Source organism: Taudactylus pleione, unplaced genomic scaffold (assembly GCF_031769625.1).
Source record: "Taudactylus pleione unplaced genomic scaffold, aTauple2 ptg000516l, whole genome shotgun sequence".
Classification (NCBI taxonomy): Eukaryota; Metazoa; Chordata; class Amphibia; order Anura; family Myobatrachidae; genus Taudactylus; species Taudactylus pleione.
The window spans coordinates 87,824-109,067 of record NW_028284918.1 but is presented as its reverse complement, the minus strand read 5'-3'; the positions used below and the strand labels follow the sequence as shown (position 1 = coordinate 109,067).

Genomic DNA, 21,244 nt, shown 5'->3' with positions numbered 1-21,244 from the left:
ATGTGTACGCTGTGTGTATGTATGTGTACGCTGTGTGTATGTATGTGTACGCTGTGTGTATGTATGTGTACGCTGTGTGTGTCTGTATGTATGTGTACGCTGTACGTATGTATGTGTACGCTGTACGTATGTATGTGTACGCTGTGTGTGTGTGTATGTGTACGCTGTGTGTGTGTGTGTGTACGCTGTGTGTGTGTATGTATGTGTACGCTGTGTGTGTGTATGTATGTGTACGCTGTGTGTGTGTGTGTGTACGCTGTGTGTGTGTGTGTACGCTGTGTGTGTGTGTGTACGCTGTGTGTGTGTGTGTGTACGCTGTGTGTGTGCGTGTGTATGCTGTGTGTATGTGTAAGTATGTGTACGCTGTGTGTGTGTGTGTGTGTGTACGCTGTGTGTGTGTATTGTATGTGTATGGTATGTGTGTGTATGTGTATGGTGTGTGTGTATGTGTATGTTGTGTGTGTATGTGTACACTGTGCGCATGTATGTGTACCCTGTGCGTATGTATGTGTACGCTGTGTGTGTCTGTATGTGTATGGTGTGTGTATGTATGTGTGTGTGTGTGTCTGTATGTGTACGCTGTGTGTATGTATGTGTGTGTGTGTGTCTGTATGTGTACGCTGTGTGTATGTATGTGTGTGTGTGTGTCTGTATGTGTACGCTGTGTGTGTGTGTGTGTGTGTACGCTGTGTGTGTGTGTAAATGTAGTAGCTTGAAGTGAGTATAAGATCAAATAGAGCCTAAGTTTTGCTTGTTTTAATATAAAAAGTAAATACAGCAGCTTTCTGTATTCTCGCTGTGCGGTGCTTTGGAATGCTAGTAAAACGCAGCGGTCAGAGGACCGTACCGTCTTACAGTGATTCAGGGGGAACCTTCACACCCCAAACCCTGCCACAACATCACTTGTGAATTTAGAGCGTCCCTGTATTGCCCTGAGGAAGCATTTGGCGCCCACAGAGCAGAAGGCGTTCGCCTGACTACAAACGTATTACGCCGCATCTTTCATCCTTTGCTGCCTTATGGGTCACACCGAAACCCGTTCATCCTATAAATCCTATACGTTTTTTCTGCTAAGGAGAATATTGCTATTTGTGCCGTCTTGATTGGCCGATTGGTTTCCCGCCTCCTCTTCACACCTACCGGCAAGCCGCACACTAACTTATAAGCACGTACCTGAGCGATTATTGCCTGGGACCTCTGTATCATTTAATTTATATTTCTTTATATACCTTTATACATTTCTGCATGGTGTCATGCCATCTACTGGGTTAGCTATTCATATTAATGAGGGAATGGGTGCAGTGGGCAGGCTCCTGGCAGAGTATGTTCTGAGAAACCTCCTGTGACATCAAGTTGCCAGCTTTCAGCACATTGGCTCTGAGGAATCACATGATCTCTGTGTCACGGGAACATACCCAAAGCAACATCTGATATAAGTAATGCCTGAAGTTTTTATGGCACAGACAGGCGGCAATGCCATTTTATAGCGGACGATTCTCACCAGTGGTTTTTGTGTTTTAATCTTTAACTCAGCCTATATCATAAGTGCTGGGCTTTTCACAACTGTGTGACAGGTGCAGGGGTCTGTAGTGTATCTTTTTCTCCATCATAAAGGGACACAGTGACAACGGTGTAAAGTCACCACTCCTCCTCCTCATGTATCCTGCCACTGTTCCCGTCATCCCTCCCAGTTCATTAGTGCCCTGCTCTAAGAGTTGGGGTGAAGGATCCTCTCCTTGTGAGCTGACAATTGGGGCATGCGATGTTAGACGTTACACTACCCCCCTCCCCCTTCCTGTGGCTGAATTTCCTCATCGTTACCGCCGACGTTAACATGGCTCTTGGACAAACCATGTTACAATCCATGTAAGGGGGTCCGAATGCATTTATTTGCATGTAGCGCGTGCATACTGAGAACTTTTTGTTTATACTGCAGTTTAAAGTTGCGCTAGGACACGCCTCCTACAATTTGCTTTTTTGTTTGTTTTTTTGATTGAGTACTTTTTTTATTGGATTTTTACATTGTGCAAAAGAGAAAAAATAAGAGAGAGGGTAAGAACTTACCTTTGTTATCTCTATTTCTACGAAGTCCAGAGGGTTACACAGGATACCTTGGGGTATTGGTGATGACGTCAAGCATCGGACACCACAGAGTTAAATTTTCATCCTCCCAGGATGCACTGGAGTCCCTCTCCTATACCCTCCTAAGGTCATCCAGATAGGGCAACAAGCGGACCCCCTGCATCCGCAGGTGGGCTGCCATGACTGCCATGACCTTGGTAAACACTCGAGGCACTGTGGCCAGACCAAAGGGCAGTGCCTGAAATTGGAAGTGTTTGGTCTCCTACTGCAAACCTGAGGAAACGCTGGTGTGCTGAGACAATGGGGATATGCAGGTAGGCATCCTGAATATCTAGCGATACCATAAAATTCCCCGGCTCCATCGCCAAAATGATGGAACGCAGGGTCTCTCCTGAACCGAGGAAGCCTCAAGAATTTGTTGAGTGATTTGAGGTTGAGGATGGGCCGGTAAGACCCATTGGGTTTCTGTACAAGAAAAAGATTGGAGTAATACCCCGATCCTCTCTGGGACAACGGGACCGGCACTATAACTCCAGCCTGGAACATAGAGTGGATCACCTTCCAGAATTCACAGGCCTTGTCTTGGTCAGACTGAAGGCCCGCAGTGAAAAACCGGCTGGGAGGCCTCCTCCGGAAGGTAAAGGGCGTACCCGTTAGAGACCACTTCTCTTACCCAAGTGTCTACGGTTGTGAGACACCAGCACTGGGTGAACTGAAGAAGCCGGCCTCTCACTTTGGGGTCCACCAAGGGGAGGCCCTTCCCGTCAGGCTGAGGGCTTATCATCCGACTTGGGAGTTGGACGTCTTGTACTCCAAGCCTGCTTCTTTGGCTTGGCAGATTTTTGGGCCCCTGTCTGTCTAGGAAAGGACTGCACTTTGAACTTACCCTGGGCCCTATAGAGCAGAAAGGACGAAGTACCAGACCCTGATGGGACTGTCGCCGATGGCAGACACGCAGACTTCGCTGCTGCCAGAGTGGCCACAATTTTGTCCAGATCAGGGCCAAACAGGACCTGTCCCTTAAAGGGCAAGCATTCCAATCCCTTTTTGGAAACTGCGTCTGCTTTCCAAGAACACAACCAGAGGGTGCGGCGTGCAGCCACTGCTGCTGAGGAGATTCTGGAAGTGAGGAGCCCTATATCTAAGGCTGCCTCATTAATGCACGTAGCTAAGTCTCTGAGGTTACCCACTAACTCCACCTGCTCAGGTGACTAGTCAGCATCTAGAGACATCTCCAAGCTATCAGCCCAATGCTCCATGGCTCTGGCTACCCAGCACACGGCCATTGCCGGTCTGGATGCCCCCCCTGCGAGGGAATAAATGGATTTCAGGCATATTTCCGCCTTGCGATCTGTAGCATCCTTTAAGGAGGGTATGGGCAATGTAGCACCCTTCACTAGGCGTGTGACATGAGAATCCACCTGTGGAGGTGTTTCTTATTTGGAAAAATAATTATCCGCAAAGCCAAACATTTTTGAGGCTGGTACCGCCTACCTGGATTTTTCCACGCCTCCTCTAAATGATCCACTAACTGACCAGGCAGAGGGAATACAGTGGCATCTCCCTTAATATCCTTAAAGAAGGCATATTTAGATTTGGCCATGGGGGAATCGTCACCTGTAATAACCAAGGCCGCACGGACTGCCCGTATAAGGCCTGGTATATATATTTTAAACTTGGACTCCACCTCCTTAGCACAAGGGAGCTCCTGATCTGAGAGGTCAAAAATCTCCCCATCATCAGATGTTATGTCATCCTCATCATAATAAGCTGTCTGAGACACTAAAGGCCGCTTAGCAGGCCGCAATGATGACTCCCCCCTGTAAAACGTCCGTCAGGTGCTATACCGTATTGGACAATGAGTTTACCCACGCAGGTTCCTGGGAGACCTGGGGGGGACGAAAGTGGGAGACACTGGGGTACCATCAGCTGTCTAGGGAACCCCAGCATGGGTGATGACCCTAATGACTGCTGTGTTAACCCCACATGATGAGTGTAACAGAGCTGTATGTGACTCCCCTCACAGACAATATTTTTACTGTGAGGTAATGAACACCCTGCAACACCGCACCGCAAGGGCTTTAGCAGAGGAAGAACAGGGATAGTAAAATGTCTGACAGTCAGAAGTGAAAATACAGGCAAACAGTGCTAGCATATAGTCACATACAATGCAGAAATAAATCTCTGCACTATCAGCACTGAGATCAACTACACAGACCAGAGCCAGGTAGGAAACAGCGCTGCATACTCTGACCTTACTCTGCAGGAGAGGTATGTGGGGGTGATCTGGACCGCGATGCCACCTGTAATCAGCTTCCAACAGCGTTTGCACACCTCATTAGAAAATGGCTGCCGAGGAGCAGAGAGGAGGCGGGCCCGGGGGAGGAACGCTGACACAGCCCACCAGACCGCTGTGGAGAGGCACTGTGCAGCGGGGGAGGCGCCGGCTGTTAGACAGGGAAGGCACACTCCCCTGGCATGCTATTAACCCCTGGGACGGTGCGCTGTGCCGCACATGCTGCGGCCCGCTGTCCCTGGGGGTCTAGTGGAAGCGCAGGTTAATACCTGGCTCCACGCGCAGCCTGTACCCAGGGAGCCCCCTGCCTGGAGACCTACAGGACTGTGTTACCAGCGGGTACCCTCCGCGGGACCCCGTCGCTTACCTTGTCCTCCGTAAATCCGGCCACAGTCCAGGTAATCCGGGGTCACCGCTAGCTCTGACCCCAGCTACCTACCAGGATGCCCGGATCAGTACCGACGTTCTGGTCCGGCGGGGTGTAGGAGCGACAGCATGGACGTCAGTACTGGCTGTCCATGCTGTGCAGCTCATCTTGTGCAGCCACAGCTGCTCTTTGAAGAAACTTCAGGGGCCATTACAGCCCCCCTCTGATTGCATGTGATCCGACTCCTGGCCGGGCATCCACGAAACTGAGTTGCCTGGGCTCAGGGGCGGGGTATAGGAGAGGGACCCCAGTGCATCCTGGGAGGTTGAAAAGTTAACTCTGTGGTGTCCGTGCCTGATGTCATCACCTATACCCCAAGGTATCCTGTGGAACCCTATGGAGCCTGTTGTAGAAATAAACTGTTTGCAGAGTTATTACATAACCAACTGACACGCACATAAAACAGTATAGCAAATATCGTGTATATAGCGAAATCCGTGAGAAATGTAAACTCCAGTAAATAGAACTATAAAATCAGGCCCGAGATTCGCCATCCAGGATCCAGCAATGACCACCTTTGCCAAAGTGCAAAGATTAACAACATATTGGGTAATGTATTTATCAAGGACGTCTGAGGGCAATATCCCGTGTGTACACACCATGGACATAACAGGGAAAGGGCGATCTCCTGTACCAGCAATGGCCTGAGTGATGCAAGCCATAAAGCCCTCACCAGGGAATACGCCCCCTCCCCCCCCCCCCCCCAATTCAAAATCTCTCTGCGCACTTTATTTATGCCCCAGCTGCAGTGTAACGTGGTTTGGACTAGGTGCAAACTTGCTTCTTCTTTTTTTTTTTTTTTTTGCTGTGCTCCTAAATCTGCGCCTGCCCCCCCTCGTGAGGAGCTTTGCACCAGCCGTGGGTGTTGTAGCTCTGTGCTCACGTACTGGCGCTCAGGACTGGAAATAGAGGGGAAAATAAAAAAATTAGGAAAAAAAACAAAACCTTTTTACCCCATCCGTAGTGGCCGCCTACTGGTCTGCCTGCGCTCCTATTGCTGGAGAAAGGCCAGGTGATCGCTCCTCTGCAGCTCGGTGGACAGGAGCCTCCCCCAGACCTCCCCAGGCACGGCAGACTCTCCCGCTGGGGAACGCGTCAGTAGCGACTTGGACTGATGGAAACGTTGGGAATTGCACATAGAGAACCGGCAATCCCCGGAAAACCCAAAGTGTACACTACACAAGGGGAGCGCTATTAATCTTTCCTGCAGTAATAGCAATCTATAACCTATCCAAAACCAAATACAATAAAATGTAATTAGTAAAGGTGTGTGAGGACACGGTAGATTTAATAAAGGTTCATAAACCGTGCCCGTAGTAACCATTAAAATAATTAAGCATTTTACAAAAATATACAGACTATTATTATTTTTTATTTTCTTTACGCGGACGTTGATTAATGCTAAAATTCTCCAAACTGTGTGTAAGTAGTAGACCCTGGACTCAAAATAAGGAACTTTAATCGTCACCTTATACAGACTAAAAACTTTGTGTGGCGAATGCAGGAGCTGGGTACACACCTAAAGATTATATGTCCAACCATCCAACTAGCTGATTGGTTGGAATGAAAACCTGGTAACGTATGACAGCAAATGACAATCAGCAATTTGCTCCCAAACGCCGGAAAATGGACAAAAACTGTTGTTTGAACAAATTGTTTAGATCAAACATTTAACAAACTTGTCTGACGCCATTTTCATCTGATCATCAGTTACTCATACGTTACACCAGGTTTTCATTCCAACCAATCAGCTAGTTGGATGGTTGGACAGATAATCTTTAGGTGCGTACCCAGCCTAACCTTTAGATCAGAGGTTCCCAAAGTCTACCATTACAGTCTTAGGGCTATCCAAGCTTGAGTCCAGATGGTTAAATCAAATAAACTGATGTACTAATTAAGTCACCTGTGCTCAAGCATGGATATCCCTAAAACGTGGACTGTAATGGCGGACTTTGGGAACCTCTGCTTTAGATTAACAATCAGGTGTCTGGGTGGGTAATGAACTTTTTTGTTTGATTTTTGTCTTTCCTCTTATTTACGTGAAGAAATCTGTATAGTTATTATTTGGTTTTTTTTTTAATAGTTTGTTGTATTTTTTTCAGCGTGTTACTAAGCAGCAGCAATGAGACGTTATAGGGAAGCGTGCTGCGTTGCGTGTGTCGCGCCGTCCTCGGATCAGGATTGCTCGCTCTCCCACCAATACGTTCGTTACAGGTTTTATTCTATCTCCTGTTAGAAATGGGTTTTTTTTCTCCATAGTCTGGAGCCAGTATCAGAGTTGTCAACCAGCTGCTGACGGAGATGGACGGCCTGGAAAGCCGACGTCAAGTTTTTATCATGGCAGCGACGAACCGCCCAGGTGAGACCGATCTCTCTGAACCTACCGCTGTACCCAAAGGTTCTGCTAAACCTAAGATAACACTCCCCATCGCGGTTGTAATTTCATTTTATTTTACTATGGAACACAAACATGTCACCTAAAATGTCTAAAGTTCTGGGGGGGGGGGGGGGGATTGAAAGTGAATTCGATCCCCAAGTGCCAAATTTTCCATATTGATCTTGTAATAAGGACTTTCCTAACTGAGAGGGACCGTGAGAGAGAGAGAGAGAGAGAGAGACGATGGGGTCCTCTGTGACTGACTGCTGTACTGGTTCCTGTCAATCTGTGACCTCTGATTGGCTGCTGGAGTTTATTGCGGGGAAGAAACCTGCAGCATCAACCAATAGGTTTACAGCTCTGTGAGTAGGCGACTGCCGAAATTACTATACCTCTAGATCGTTAGTTCTCAACTCCAGTCCTCAAGTACCACCAACAGGTCATGTTTTCAGGATTTCTGTCTGTGGAAACTGATGGGATAATTACAGACACAGCAAAATGAATCAACTCACCCGTGCCTGATTAAAGAAATCCAGAAAACGTGAACCTGTCCGGAGTACTCGAGGTCTGGAGTTGAAAGGCGCTGTGTATCAGACTAGTCAGCCGATTTTGGCTCTGTATTTTAGAGCACAGCAGATATTGGGCCTGCACCTATATCTCTGACATCCGACATGGCATCTAGTATGTTACCCAACATTGGCTTTGATGATTTTTGGGTCCACACTAATAGGAAGGTGTTGATTGCTCTTTTGTTTGTATTGTTGCTGTTTAATGAATGTTACACAGCGCGTTTTGCGAGTTTGGCACCGATGCTGCCTTCTGTCGTGTTTGCACAAGGCTGCGGATTTTTGGAGGTTTTGGCAGATCATTCTGTGAGGTCGGTAATGATAATCCCATACAGCACATATTGGCACTGTACAGAATTCGGACTGCAAGGGGTAAATTTACTAAAGTGAGAGTTTTTAGAAGTGAGTTTTAAAAGTGATGTTGCCCATAGCAACCAATCAGATTCTAGCTATTATCTTCTAGAACGTGCTAGCTAAATGTTAAATAGAATCTGTTTGGTTGCTGTGGGCAACATCACTTTTAAAACTCACTTCTAAAAACTCTCACTTTAGTAAATTTGCCCCCAAGTCTCTGAAATAGGCTTTGTTGTAGCACAGTTCTGCCCCAGTTTCATCTGCATATGCCCCCATTGTGGGACAGAGAGCCTTTATTCATGTAGTTATATCTGATATTGCAGAGGTTCCCAGCTCCAGTCCTCGAGTATCCCCAACATGTCATGTACTGAGTACTTCAGTCTGTGGGGTAATTGCTAACCCAGCAAAATGTACTAACTGACCTGCGCGTGATTAAAGAAATCCACAAGGCATGACCTGCTGATGGTACCTGAGGACTGGAGTTGGGAACCATTGTTATATTGTCTCGGCTTGCCAAAGGACCAGTGATAATAATGTGGAGACTTCAACACAATGTTGGAGCCCAGCCTGGATCGCGCAGGATCACACAAACGCTCTGTAGGACATCCTAAAGAATTGCGCAGCTCGTCAGCCTTTCTAAGCATTGTAAGCGAGTTTATCTGTCATACACTCTGAACCAGCCTTATAGCCGGTTACAGCTAAATGTAAAGAAACAATCTTGCATAAAAATGGACGGTTCTGTGAACTCTGAACCTATTACATAACCCCTCATGTCTCTGATGTCCTCCTTTAAAAACAAATCCATTTCTTTCTTCAATGGGGGACGCTGGAGACGTTGGGTTTTAGGTGACGCTGATGGAGTCTGGGCACTAAATAGTTAAAGTTACAACAGCACAGGCTCCTCCCCCTCTATACCGTAAATGACGTCTAAATAAAGCCTAAAAAAAGAGAATAGAGACCTCATTACCCAGGCTATTGTCCTATATCAGTGATTCTCAAACTCAGGGTGTCATTCAGACCCGCTCGCGAGCGCAGGACGCTCATAAGCGGGTCGATGTTGCCCCACTGCGCATGCACACGACGGAGGGAGCTCCGTCGTGCACATGCGCGAGACCTGGATAGCGACGGAATCTCCGTCGCTCCGGGTCTCGCACCAAAGGGGACGTGCTGTCGATGTTGATTGACAACATGCCTTTGGTGGGCATGGCTGCCAGACGGAGGCGTTCCCATGGGAACGCCTACCGTCTGAAGCCGGCCCCACTAGTGATGTCAGTGGGAGTGATTTTGGCTCTGATGGAGCCAAAATCACTCCAGGGCTTGCGGCAGTGAGACCCTACCGCAGGGTCTCTGTCGCAAGCCCGATGGTCGCGATGGTCTTGACCATCGCGACCATCATCATCATCGCGACCATCAAATGGAGGACACTCCATTTTCATGGAGGAGGGCCCTGATTCAGAGCGAGCGCTCTGGTCAGAGCTTTTGGCTCTGAATCAGGCCCTCAGTCCTCAGGACCCCAAACAGTTCACGTTTTCCTGGTCACCCAGCAGGTGCACAGGTGTACTCATTACTCACTGATACATTTTTAAAAGACCCACAGGTGGAGCAAATTATTTCACTTGTGATTCTGTGAGGAGACCTGGAAAACATGCAGTGTTTGGGGTCCTGAGGACCGAGTTTGTCCTACACCATACGATTGCATAGGAGGCCTGCACACCCCATGCTGCAGGTATTCTAGGAAATGACAAACCAAACACAACCCCGGCTGGTTCAGATCTCATTCTCTACCTCCTCCTGGTCTGTGTTAGGTATACAATCGGGAAGCCGGCTTCCCGACTGTCATATCCCGGCGAGGGTGAAATGCCGGGCATTTCCCCGACGCCGGGAGATTGGTGCCCGGCATCCCATCCGAAGGGATGCCGGGCGCCGTGAGGGGACAGCAGTGGGGGGGGAGGGTTAGGTTTAGGGCACCCGGGGGGGACTTAGGGTTAGGCACCCCCCCGGGAGGGTTAGGTTTAGGCTAGGGGGAGGGAGGGCTAGGGTTGGTTTAGGCAGCGGGGAAGGGTGGGGTTAGGGTTAGGCACTTAGAGGGGGGATTAGGATTAGGCACCCCTATGGAGTGTTAGGGGGTTAGCTTAGGTTAGTCAGTACTTACCTATCGACGATCGGGATTTCCAGCGCTGTCGGGCCTCTGCTGCGGGGAACTCTGCTTTGGTCGGCCAGGCGCTGCCGGGAATCGAACCGCCGGCCATGCCGGTATTTCATACCGATTCCCTGTGTTAACTCTTTTATTCATCTTTTTGCTTTCTTGCTTTTTCTGCCTTTATTCTTGTTAGCCGTGCTCCAGAACTATTGTTGTTTATGTGTAGTTACCCCCCCTCCGCCCCCCACACTCCTCATTGATGTTTAACGTCTCTGGAATTAGTTCTTCGAGTATATTTTTGTTGTTTTTAAACATCTATCATTCAGGTCCTACGTATGTCTATATTATGTTTGTCACGCTATATCTTCATGGTACGATGTCTCCGTGTATTACGGCCTTGTTCCGATTTTATATTATCTTCGTCTTGCAATAAAAAAAAATAAATAAAACACTTTATTTATTTAAAACATTCATATATGTTTGGAGTGAACAGAGGCAAATTTTAAAAAAATCAACATACATACATACTTCATACATGCATGCATGCATACATACATACATACTTCATGCATGCATGCATACATACATACATACATACATACATACTTCATGCATGCATGCATGCATGCATACATACATACATACATACATACATACTTCATACATACTTCCTACGTGCCAAATTCCATTAGCTGATTGTTTGCTCATTTCCAGTGTAGTTTACTTAGAGAAATTGTCGATGTTATCTGAGCTTATAGCTCCGGGTATCGGCTTGTTCACAGTGACCTGTAATGCTCTGAGTACACTCCGTGTGGGTATCTAAATTACCTGTATTATTTTTGTGTATAGTATGTGTGTGTGTGTGTGTGTGTGTGTGTGTGTGTATCTAGTATGTGTGTGTGCATGTGTGTATATGTATGTGTATTATATATATATATATATATATATATATATATATATTATGAGAGAGTTTGATAAATGCACAAATTCAGAGCCTCCTGAACTATAAATTAAGGGAGAGATTTAGCAAAGCTGGGAGAGAGAGAAAAGTGGAGGGAGTTAAAGTACCACCCAATCAGTTCCTAGCGATCACTTTACAGGCTGTGTTTGAAAAATTAAGGGACATACACACTAGATCACAGGTTCTCAAACTCTGTCCTCAGGACCCCAAACAGTGCATGTTTTGCAGGTCTCCGCACAGAATCAGTGAAATAATTAGCTCCACCTGTGGATCTTTTAAAATGTGTCATTGAGTAATGAATACACCTGTGCACCTGCTGGCTGACCTGGAAAACATGAACTGTGTGGGGGTCCTGAGGACTGAGTTTGAGAACCACTGACCTATAAAAGTGGACCATAACGATATCGTTCAGTGTGTATGCTCAAAGCGATGTGTGTTCCCGCAAGTCGTCCACGATGTCTGTTGTCATCCGAACATGCAGGTCAGTCTGACGCTATCGTCAGGAACCCGCGTGTTCGGAGAAGTGCAGGGGGTGTCGTTAGCGATATTGTTCAGTGTGTATGCAGTGGTTTGCCTGGGAGAGCCCGGGAGATCAAGGCCAAACACGAACGATATCGTTTACGGAGCATACCGTCTAGTGTGTATGCCCCTTAAGTTAGGAACTGATTGGTTGGTACTTTCTCCACCACTTCATCTCTCTCCAAGCTTTGATAAATCTCCCCCTAAGTATTTTATTGCGTTTTACACAGATGTGGGCGCTTCTCATGCAAGCGAGAATGGTCTTACATTTACATAAGAAACATTGATTTATATAACTAATATTACATAGTATAGTGACCTCTTACAATTCTGTGGAATCTGTAAACTAAAGCTGGGTATGCACTTACCCATGTGTGTACCCAGCTATGTGATACCCAACATATCTGGCGGGGGAGTACACGTTACACGATCCAGTGCGCGACTTATCGGGCGGTCCACTCACCTGACTGGGGTTAGCAGCCGGATCTTTCTGTCGGCCCTACACACAGGCCGACGGAACGACCCCGATGGATGACCTACGGGAGTTCGCATGGTCGTCCATAGTGGGTACACATTTGCCGATTTCACCTATATGTCGGCCGGATCGGGCAACATAACGTCTAATGTGTACCCACCTTTAGATTATAGTACAGTATTGTCACACAAGAAGTTCTCCACACGTGAAGTATCGCAGTTGGTGCCCGATTTCAACTTATGGTTTACGTCTGCGGTTGTGAGTGTTGCTGATATTTGTGTCTGTATTGTTACCGGACGCCTCATATAAATGTATAGATGCAGTGTGAGCTGCAGGTACTGTGGACCTCATTCAGAGTCGGTTGAAGCGGCCGCATGGTCGTACAGGAAAAGGGGGCGGATATTGAAATGATTCCCTCGGAAGTTGCGTCCCTAAGTTCGGATCGGTAGCTGGCCGACCAAGGGGAGGAAGCGGTCGGAATTCAAAATAATACGCCCCCTTCTCGTACACATTACACGTCATCTCCGGGCATATAAGGATTAATCAGACCATTGGGAACCATCGGAACTGGTCGTAGAGCTTAAGGTTGACCATACCCTCTCTTAAGCTATACGATCATGTCAGTGTAAAAACCTCCCATGTCACGTGTGCCATGACGCTACTTTGTTAATTATGCACTCCCATAAACCGTATGCACTCCCATAAAACGCCGTTCGCATAATTAGGCACGCCTGCGTTCGGATCTCCACTCCCCCGTTTTCAAGCACCTTCCCCTGTTACCACCCACAAACGCCTCCATCTGTCACTCAAACTACCAACCTGGCTGTGTTCAAGGAGAGGGAAATTTCTGATCGTAGCGGCTATTTTGCGCACGCGCATTGCGAACTCTACGCATGCGCAGTATAGCGAACATCGGTGGCGTACGACCGTGCGGCCGCAACGACCGACTCTGAATGAGGTCCTGTATACCTCCGCTGTCTCATCCATCTTCCTTTACACACTCTGTACTGCAGATATCATTGACCCGGCCATTCTTCGGCCAGGACGACTGGACAAAACTCTGTACGTGGGACTTCCGCCTCCTGCTGACCGCCTGGCTATCCTGAAAACCATCACCAAAGTAATTTCACCACAAAAGTATTTACAAACTCTTTTATTAAAGGGAAATAATTAGTGTGAAGGGTGAGAGAGATGACTTATCTGTATAGATTGTCTTTAGTGCACCTCACTTGTCTCTGGTGACAGGTCCTCCTCTCTGGTGCTGGGGGTCCCTGCCGTGTGTGTACAGGGCTTCTCGGGGGGGGGGGCTATAGATGAAGATTGCATTTTGCACTCTGCATTATTGCTAAATGGGGGTTGGGGGTCGTAGATGTGAAGATTCTGATAATATTTGTAAAGACTGATTTTCTTGTTCTCATTCTGGCCTCTCCGTAGGATGGTACCCGGCCGCCTCTGGGCTCAGATGTTGATCTTGAAGCCATCGCTGGTGATGAGCGATGTGACTGCTTTACGTGAGTTGTGTGAGGGGGAATGTGTTGTACATGCTGAAGTGTGTGGTAGATTTTTTTATATTGTGTTGTGAGATAAGCCGACACACTCGGACAAATGCGTCCTGTGCCCCTGCGCTAGATCCTGCAACAATTAGTATTCGCTTTTAGTGAAGACCCAGGACGTGCCGGTAACTTGCTTACCCGTCACTATGTGAGATTGGTTACCCCATCATCCGAGCAAGCCTTGCGCAGAAGTTGCAGGATGTACATTAACTGGCGAATGTTATTGTTCAGCGGTCGGTCTTGGAGCATGGCGCTCCTCCCACTGATGCACTCTGGTAGTTATCCCTCCACCTCAGCGTCCCCGCCCACATGATCTACGCTGTGAGACTGTCGCTTGGCTCGTACAAATGGTTCTTTAGCAATAAAGACTTCTTGCATTGTAGAGGTGTTCCTGCAGCCATCTTACCTGTTGTGCCAGACACCCTAAGCCTGACCGTCATCTACACGTAGACCTAGATGATTACATGCCAGCCATTCGCGGTTATATGGTCCTTGCGGAAGTAGCCCGAGGACACTATGGATCCCAGCATCGTCTCATGCTTTCCTACTGGAAATATATCAATGGGAAAACTAATTTCTTGACCACGGACTCCCCGGTATTCCTGCTGTTTCAGAATCCTTCTCATGCAGCTCGGATCCCCCGCGTCCGCTAAGTGACTGGTACCATGTAAACGCATCTTCAGGTGACGAGCTGGTTGTCATGGATAGGGAGCGTTATATACTGGCACCACCCCCTTCTGCGCTGTCCTATCAGGAAACTGCCTGCGCCTTCCCCGTTCTTTCTGTACCGCCCCTTACACTCTCATGTAGGGAATGCAGACGGCCACAAATAGCGATATCTAGGGTCACAGCTTTAGTTCCCTGACTTTGTGTGTTTCGTGGCCCTTCTACAAATGTCCTGAACAGTCAAATTAACGGGAACTGCAGGCCCAACTTTGCTCAGGTCACTGTCGTTCCAGCTGTAGTTTAGCAGATACACGTGTGTGTGTGTGTGTGTGTGTGTATGTAATTATATATATATATATATATATATATATATATATATATATATATATATATATATATATATAGTATGTATGTATGTGTGCATGGAAAATAGTGCACCCCCTGCATCGGCAGAATATGAGCCTGATTTAGTATAAGTTCTCCTCATCCACGTACAATTGCACCTGCCCTATACCTGGTTCCACATACACTCTGCTACCTAGCCGGCATACTTACTGACATGCTGGTCTGCATGAGCCACATTTTCACGAACGCTCCCTTACTGTACCGCTTCTCCGGGGGTAAATGTAGACGCGCCCTTACTGATCTCTGCACCCCTGTAGTACTGTATCACCTCTCCGGGGGTAAATGTGGAGGCGTCCTTACTGATCTCTGCACCCCTGTAGTACTGTATCACCTCCCCGGGGGTAAATGTGGAGGCGTCCTTACTGATCTCTGCACTCCTATAGTACTGTATCACCTCTCCGGGGGTAAATGTAGACGCGCCCTTACTGATCTCTGCACCCCTATAGTACTGTATCACCTCTCCGGGGGTAAATGTAGACGCGCCCTTACTGATCTCTGCACCCCTATAGTACTGTATCACCTCCCCGGGGTAAATGTAGACGCGCCCTTACTGATCTCTGCACCCCTGTAGTACTGTATCACCTCCCCGGGGGTAAATGTAGACGCGCCCTTACTGATCTCTGCACCCCTATAGTACTGTATCACCTCTCCGGGGGTAAATGTAGACTCGCCCTTACTGATCTCTGCACCCCTGTAGTACTGTATCACCTCTCCGGGGGTAAATGTAGACGCGCCCTTACTGATCTCTGCACCCCTATAGTACTGTATCACCTCTCCGGGGGTAAATGTAGACGCGCCCTTACTGATCTCTGCACCCCTGTAGTACTGTATCACCTCCCCGGGGGTAAATGTAGACGCGTCCTTACTGATCTCTGCACCCCTGTAGTACTGTATCACCTCCCCGGGGGTAAATGTAGACGCGCCCTTACTGATCTCTGCACCCCTGTAGTACTGTATCACCTCCCCGGGGGTAAGTGTATATGCGTCCTTACTGATCTCTGCACCCCTGTAGTACTGTATCACCTCCCCGGGGGTAAATGTAGACGCGCCCTTACTGATCTCTGCACCCCTGTAGTACTGTATCACCTCCCCGGGGGTAAATGTAGACGCGCCCTTACTGATCTCTGCACCCCTGTAGTACTGTATCACCTCCCCGGGGGTAAATGTAGACGCGCCCTTACTGATCTCTGCACCCCTGTAGTACTGTATCGCCTCCCCGGGGGTAAGTGTATATGCGTCCTTACTGATCTCTGCACCCCTGTAGTACTGTATCACCTCCCCGGGGGTAAATGTAGACGCGCCCTTACTGATCTCTGCACCCCTGTAGTACTGTATCACCTCCCCGGGGGTAAATGTAGACGCGCCCTTACTGATCTCTGCACCCCTGTAGTACTGTATCACCTCCCCGGGGGTAAATGTAGACGCGCCCTTACTGATCTCTGCACCCCTGTAGTACTGTATCGCCTCCCCGGGGGTAAATGTAGACGCGCCCTTACTGATCTCTGCACTCCTATAGTACTGTATCACCTCCCCGGGGGTAAATGTAGACGCGCCCTTACTGATCTCTGCACCCCTGTAGTACTGTATCACCTCCCCGGGGGTAAATGTAGACGCGCCCTTACTGATCTCTGCACCCCTGTAGTACTGTATCACCTCCCCGGGGTAAATGTAGACGCGCCCTTACTGATCTCTGCACTCCTATAGTACTGTATCACCTCCCCGGGGGTAAATGTAGACGCGCCCTTACTGATCTCTGCACTCCTATAGTACTGTATCACCTCCCCGGGGGTAAATGTAGACGCGCCCTTACTGATCTCTGCACCCCTATAGTACTGTATCACCTCTCCGGGGGTAAATGTAGACTCGCCCTTACTGATCTCTGCACCCCTGTAGTACTGTATCACCTCTCCGGGGGTAAATGTAGACGCGCCCTTACTGATCTCTGCACCCCTGTAGTACTGTATCGCCTCCCCGGGGGTAAATGTAGACGCGCCCTTACTGATCTCTGCACTCCTATAGTACTGTATCACCTCCCCGGGGGTAAATGTAGACGCGCCCTTACTGATCTCTGCACCCCTGTAGTACTGTATCACCTCCCCGGGGGTAAATGTAGACGCGCCCTTACTGATCTCTGCACCCCTGTAGTACTGTATCACCTCCCCGGGGGTAAATGTAGACGCGCCCTTACTGATCTCTGCACCCCTGTAGTACTGTATCACCTCCCCGGGGTAAATGTAGACGCGCCCTTACTGATCTCTGCACTCCTATAGTACTGTATCACCTCCCCGGGGGTAAATGTAGACGCGCCCTTACTGATCTCTGCACTCCTATAGTACTGTATCACCTCCCCGGGGGTAAATGTAGACGCGCCCTTACTGATCTCTGCACCCCTGTAGTACTGTATCACCTCCCCGGGGGTAAATGTAGACGCGCCCTTACTGATCTCTGCACCCCTATAGTACTGTATCACCTCCCCGGGGGTAAATGTAGACGCGCCCTTACTGATCTCTGCACCCCTGTAGTACTGTATCGCCTCCCCGGGGGTAAATGTAGACGCGCCCTTACTGATCTCTGCACCCCTGTAGTACTGTATCACCTCCCCGGGGGTAAGTGTAGACGCGCCCTTACTGATCTCTGCACCCCTGTAGTACTGTATCGCCTCCCCGGGGGTAAATGTAGACGCGCCCTTACTGATCTCTGCACCCCTGTAGTACTGTATCACCTCCCCGGGGGTAAATGTAGACGCGCCCTTACTGATCTCTGCACCCCTGTAGTACTGTATCACCTCCCCGGGGGTAAGTGTAGACGCGCCCTTACTGATCTCTGCACCCCTGTAGTACTGTATCACCTCCCCGGGGGTAAATGTAGACGCGCCCTTACTGATCTCTGCACCCCTGTAGTACTGTATCACCTCCCCGGGGGTAAATGTAGACGCGCCCTTACTGATCTCTGCACCCCTGTAGTACTGTATCACCTCCCCGGGGGTAAATGTAGACGCGCCCTTACTGATCTCTGCACCCCTGTAGTACTGTATCGCCTCCCCGGGGGTAAGTGTATATGCGTCCTTACTGATCTCTGCACCCCTGTAGTACTGTATCACCTCCCCGGGGGTAAATGTAGACGCGCCCTTACTGATCTCTTCACCCCTGTAGTACTGTATCACCTCCCCGGGGGTAAATGTAGACGCGCCCTTACTGATCTCTGCACCCCTGTAGTACTGTATCACCTCCCCGGGGGTAAATGTAGACGCGCCCTTACTGATCTCTGCACCCCTGTAGTACTGTATCGCCTCCCCGGGGGTAAATGTAGACGCGCCCTTACTGATCTCTGCACTCCTATAGTACTGTATCACCTCCCCGGGGGTAAATGTAGACGCGCCCTTACTGATCTCTGCACCCCTGTAGTACTGTATCACCTCCCCGGGGGTAAATGTAGACGCGCCCTTACTGATCTCTGCACCCCTGTAGTACTGTATCACCTCCCCGGGGTAAATGTAGACGCGCCCTTACTGATCTCTGCACTCCTATAGTACTGTATCACCTCCCCGGGGGTAAATGTAGACGCGCCCTTACTGATCTCTGCACTCCTATAGTACTGTATCACCTCCCCGGGGGTAAATGTAGACGCGCCCTTACTGATCTCTGCACCCCTATAGTACTGTATCACCTCCCCGGGGGTAAATGTAGACGCGCCCTTACTGATCTCTGCACCCCTGTAGTACTGTATCGCCTCCCCGGGGGTAAATGTAGACGCGCCCTTACTGATCTCTGCACTCCTATAGTACTGTATCACCTCCCCGGGGGTAAATGTAGACGCGCCCTTACTGATCTCTGCACCCCTGTAGTACTGTATCACCTCCCCGGGGGTAAATGTAGACGCGCCCTTACTGATCTCTGCACCCCTGTAGTACTGTATCACCTCCCCGGGGGTAAATGTAGACGCGCCCTTACTGATCTCTGCACCCCTGTAGTACTGTATCACCTCCCCGGGGTAAATGTAGACGCGCCCTTACTGATCTCTGCACTCCTATAGTACTGTATCACCTCCCCGGGGGTAAATGTAGACGCGCCCTTACTGATCTCTGCACTCCTATAGTACTGTATCACCTCCCCGGGGGTAAATGTAGACGCGCCCTTACTGATCTCTGCACCCCTGTAGTACTGTATCACCTCCCCGGGGGTAAATGTAGACGCGCCCTTACTGATCTCTGCACCCCTATAGTACTGTATCACCTCCCCGGGGGTAAATGTAGACGCGCCCTTACTGATCTCTGCACCCCTGTAGTACTGTATCGCCTCCCCGGGGGTAAATGTAGACGCGCCCTTACTGATCTCTGCACCCCTGTAGTACTGTATCACCTCCCCGGGGGTAAGTGTAGACGCGCCCTTACTGATCTCTGCACCCCTGTAGTACTGTATCGCCTCCCCGGGGGTAAGTGTATATGCGTCCTTACTGATCTCTGCACCCCTGTAGTACTGTATCACCTCTCCGGGGGTAAATGTAGACGCGCCCTTACTGATCTCTGCACTCCTATAGTACTGTATCACCTCCCCGGGGGTAAATGTAGACGCGCCCTTACTGATCTCTGCACCCCTGTAGTACTGTATCACCTCCCCGGGGGTAAATGTAGACGCGCCCTTACTGATCTCTGCACCCCTATAGTACTGTATCACCTCCCCGGGGGTAAATGTAGACGCGCCCTTACTGATCTCTGCACCCCTGTAGTACTGTATCACCTCCCCGGGGGTAAATGTAGACGCGCCCTTACTGATCTCTGCACCCCTGTAGTACTGTATCACCTCCCCGGGGGTAAATGTAGACGCGCCCTTACTGATCTCTGCACCCCTGTAGTACTGTATCACCTCCCCGGGGGTAAATGTAGACGCGCCCTTACTGATCTCTGCACCCCTGTAGTACTGTATCACCTCCCCGGGGGTAAATGTAGACGCGCCCTTACTGATCTCTGCACCCCTGTAGTACTGTATCGCCTCCCCGGGGGTAAATGTAGACGCGCCCTTACTGATCTCTGCACTCCTATAGTACTGTATCACCTCCCCGGGGGTAAATGTAGACGCGCCCTTACTGATCTCTGCACCCCTGTAGTACTGTATCACCTCCCCGGGGGTAAATGTAGACGCGCCCTTACTGATCTCTGCACCCCTGTAGTACTGTATCACCTCCCCGGGGGTAAATGTAGACGCGCCCTTACTGATCTCTGCACCCCTGTAGTACTGTATCACCTCCCCGGGGTAAATGTAGACGCGCCCTTACTGATCTCTGCACTCCTATAGTACTGTATCACCTCCCCGGGGGTAAATGTAGACGCGCCCTTACTGATCTCTGCACTCCTATAGTACTGTATCACCTCCCCGGGGGTAAATGTAGACGCGCCCTTACTGATCTCTGCACCCCTGTAGTACTGTATCACCTCCCCGGGGGTAAATGTAGACGCGCCCTTACTGATCTCTGCACCCCTATAGTACTGTATCACCTCCCCGGGGGTAAATGTAGACGCGCCCTTACTGATCTCTGCACCCCTGTAGTACTGTATCGCCTCCCCGGGGGTAAATGTAGACGCGCCCTTACTGATCTCTGCACCCCTGTAGTACTGTATCACCTCCCCGGGGGTAAGTGTAGACGCGCCCTTACTGATCTCTGCACCCCTGTAGTACTGTATCGCCTCCCCGGGGGTAAATGTAGACGCGCCCTTACTGATCTCTGCACCCCTGTAGTACTGTATCACCTCCCCGGGGGTAAATGTAGACGCGCCCTTACTGATCTCTGCACCCCTGTAGTACTGTATCACCTCCCCGGGGGTAAGTGTAGACGCGCCCTTACTGATCTCTGCACCCCTGTAGTACTGTATCACCTCCTCGGGGGTAAATGTAGACGCGCCCTTACTGATCTCTGCACCCCTGTAGTACTGTATCACCTCCCCGGGGGTAAATGTAGACGCGCCCTTACTGATCTCTGCACCCCTGTAGTACTGTATCACCTCCCCGGGGGTAAATGTAGACGCGCCCTTACTGATCTCTGCACCCCTGTAGTACTGTATCGCCTCCCCGGGGGTAAGTGTATATGCGTCCTTACTGATCTCTGCACCCCTGTAGTACTGTATCACCTCCCCGGGGGTAAATGTAGACGCGCCCTTACTGATCTCTGCACCCCTGTAGTACTGTATCACCTCCCCGGGGGTAAATGTAGACGCGCCCTTACTGATCTCTGCACCCCTGTAGTACTGTATCACCTCCCCGGGGGTAAATGTAGACGCGCCCTTACTGATCTCTGCACCCCTGTAGTACTGTATCGCCTCCCCGGGGGTAAATGTAGACGCGCCCTTACTGATCTCTGCACTCCTATAGTACTGTATCACCTCCCCGGGGGTAAATGTAGACGCGCCCTTACTGATCTCTGCACCCCTGT

The 21,244-nt window shown here is 49.6% G+C and overlaps 1 protein-coding gene across 1 annotated transcript in view; it reads left to right on the top strand.

Moving 5' to 3' along the window:
* Positions 1–21,244, top strand: part of NVL (nuclear VCP like) — a 135,794-nt gene that overhangs the window by 98,097 nt on the left and 16,453 nt on the right. Inside the window, exons 18-20 of the mRNA XM_088450344.1 lie at positions 7,065–7,164; positions 13,211–13,317; positions 13,632–13,708. Coding sequence (XP_088306470.1) covers positions 7,065–7,164; positions 13,211–13,317; positions 13,632–13,708 — 284 coding nt within the window. The remainder of the gene's footprint in view (positions 1–7,064; positions 7,165–13,210; positions 13,318–13,631; positions 13,709–21,244) is intronic.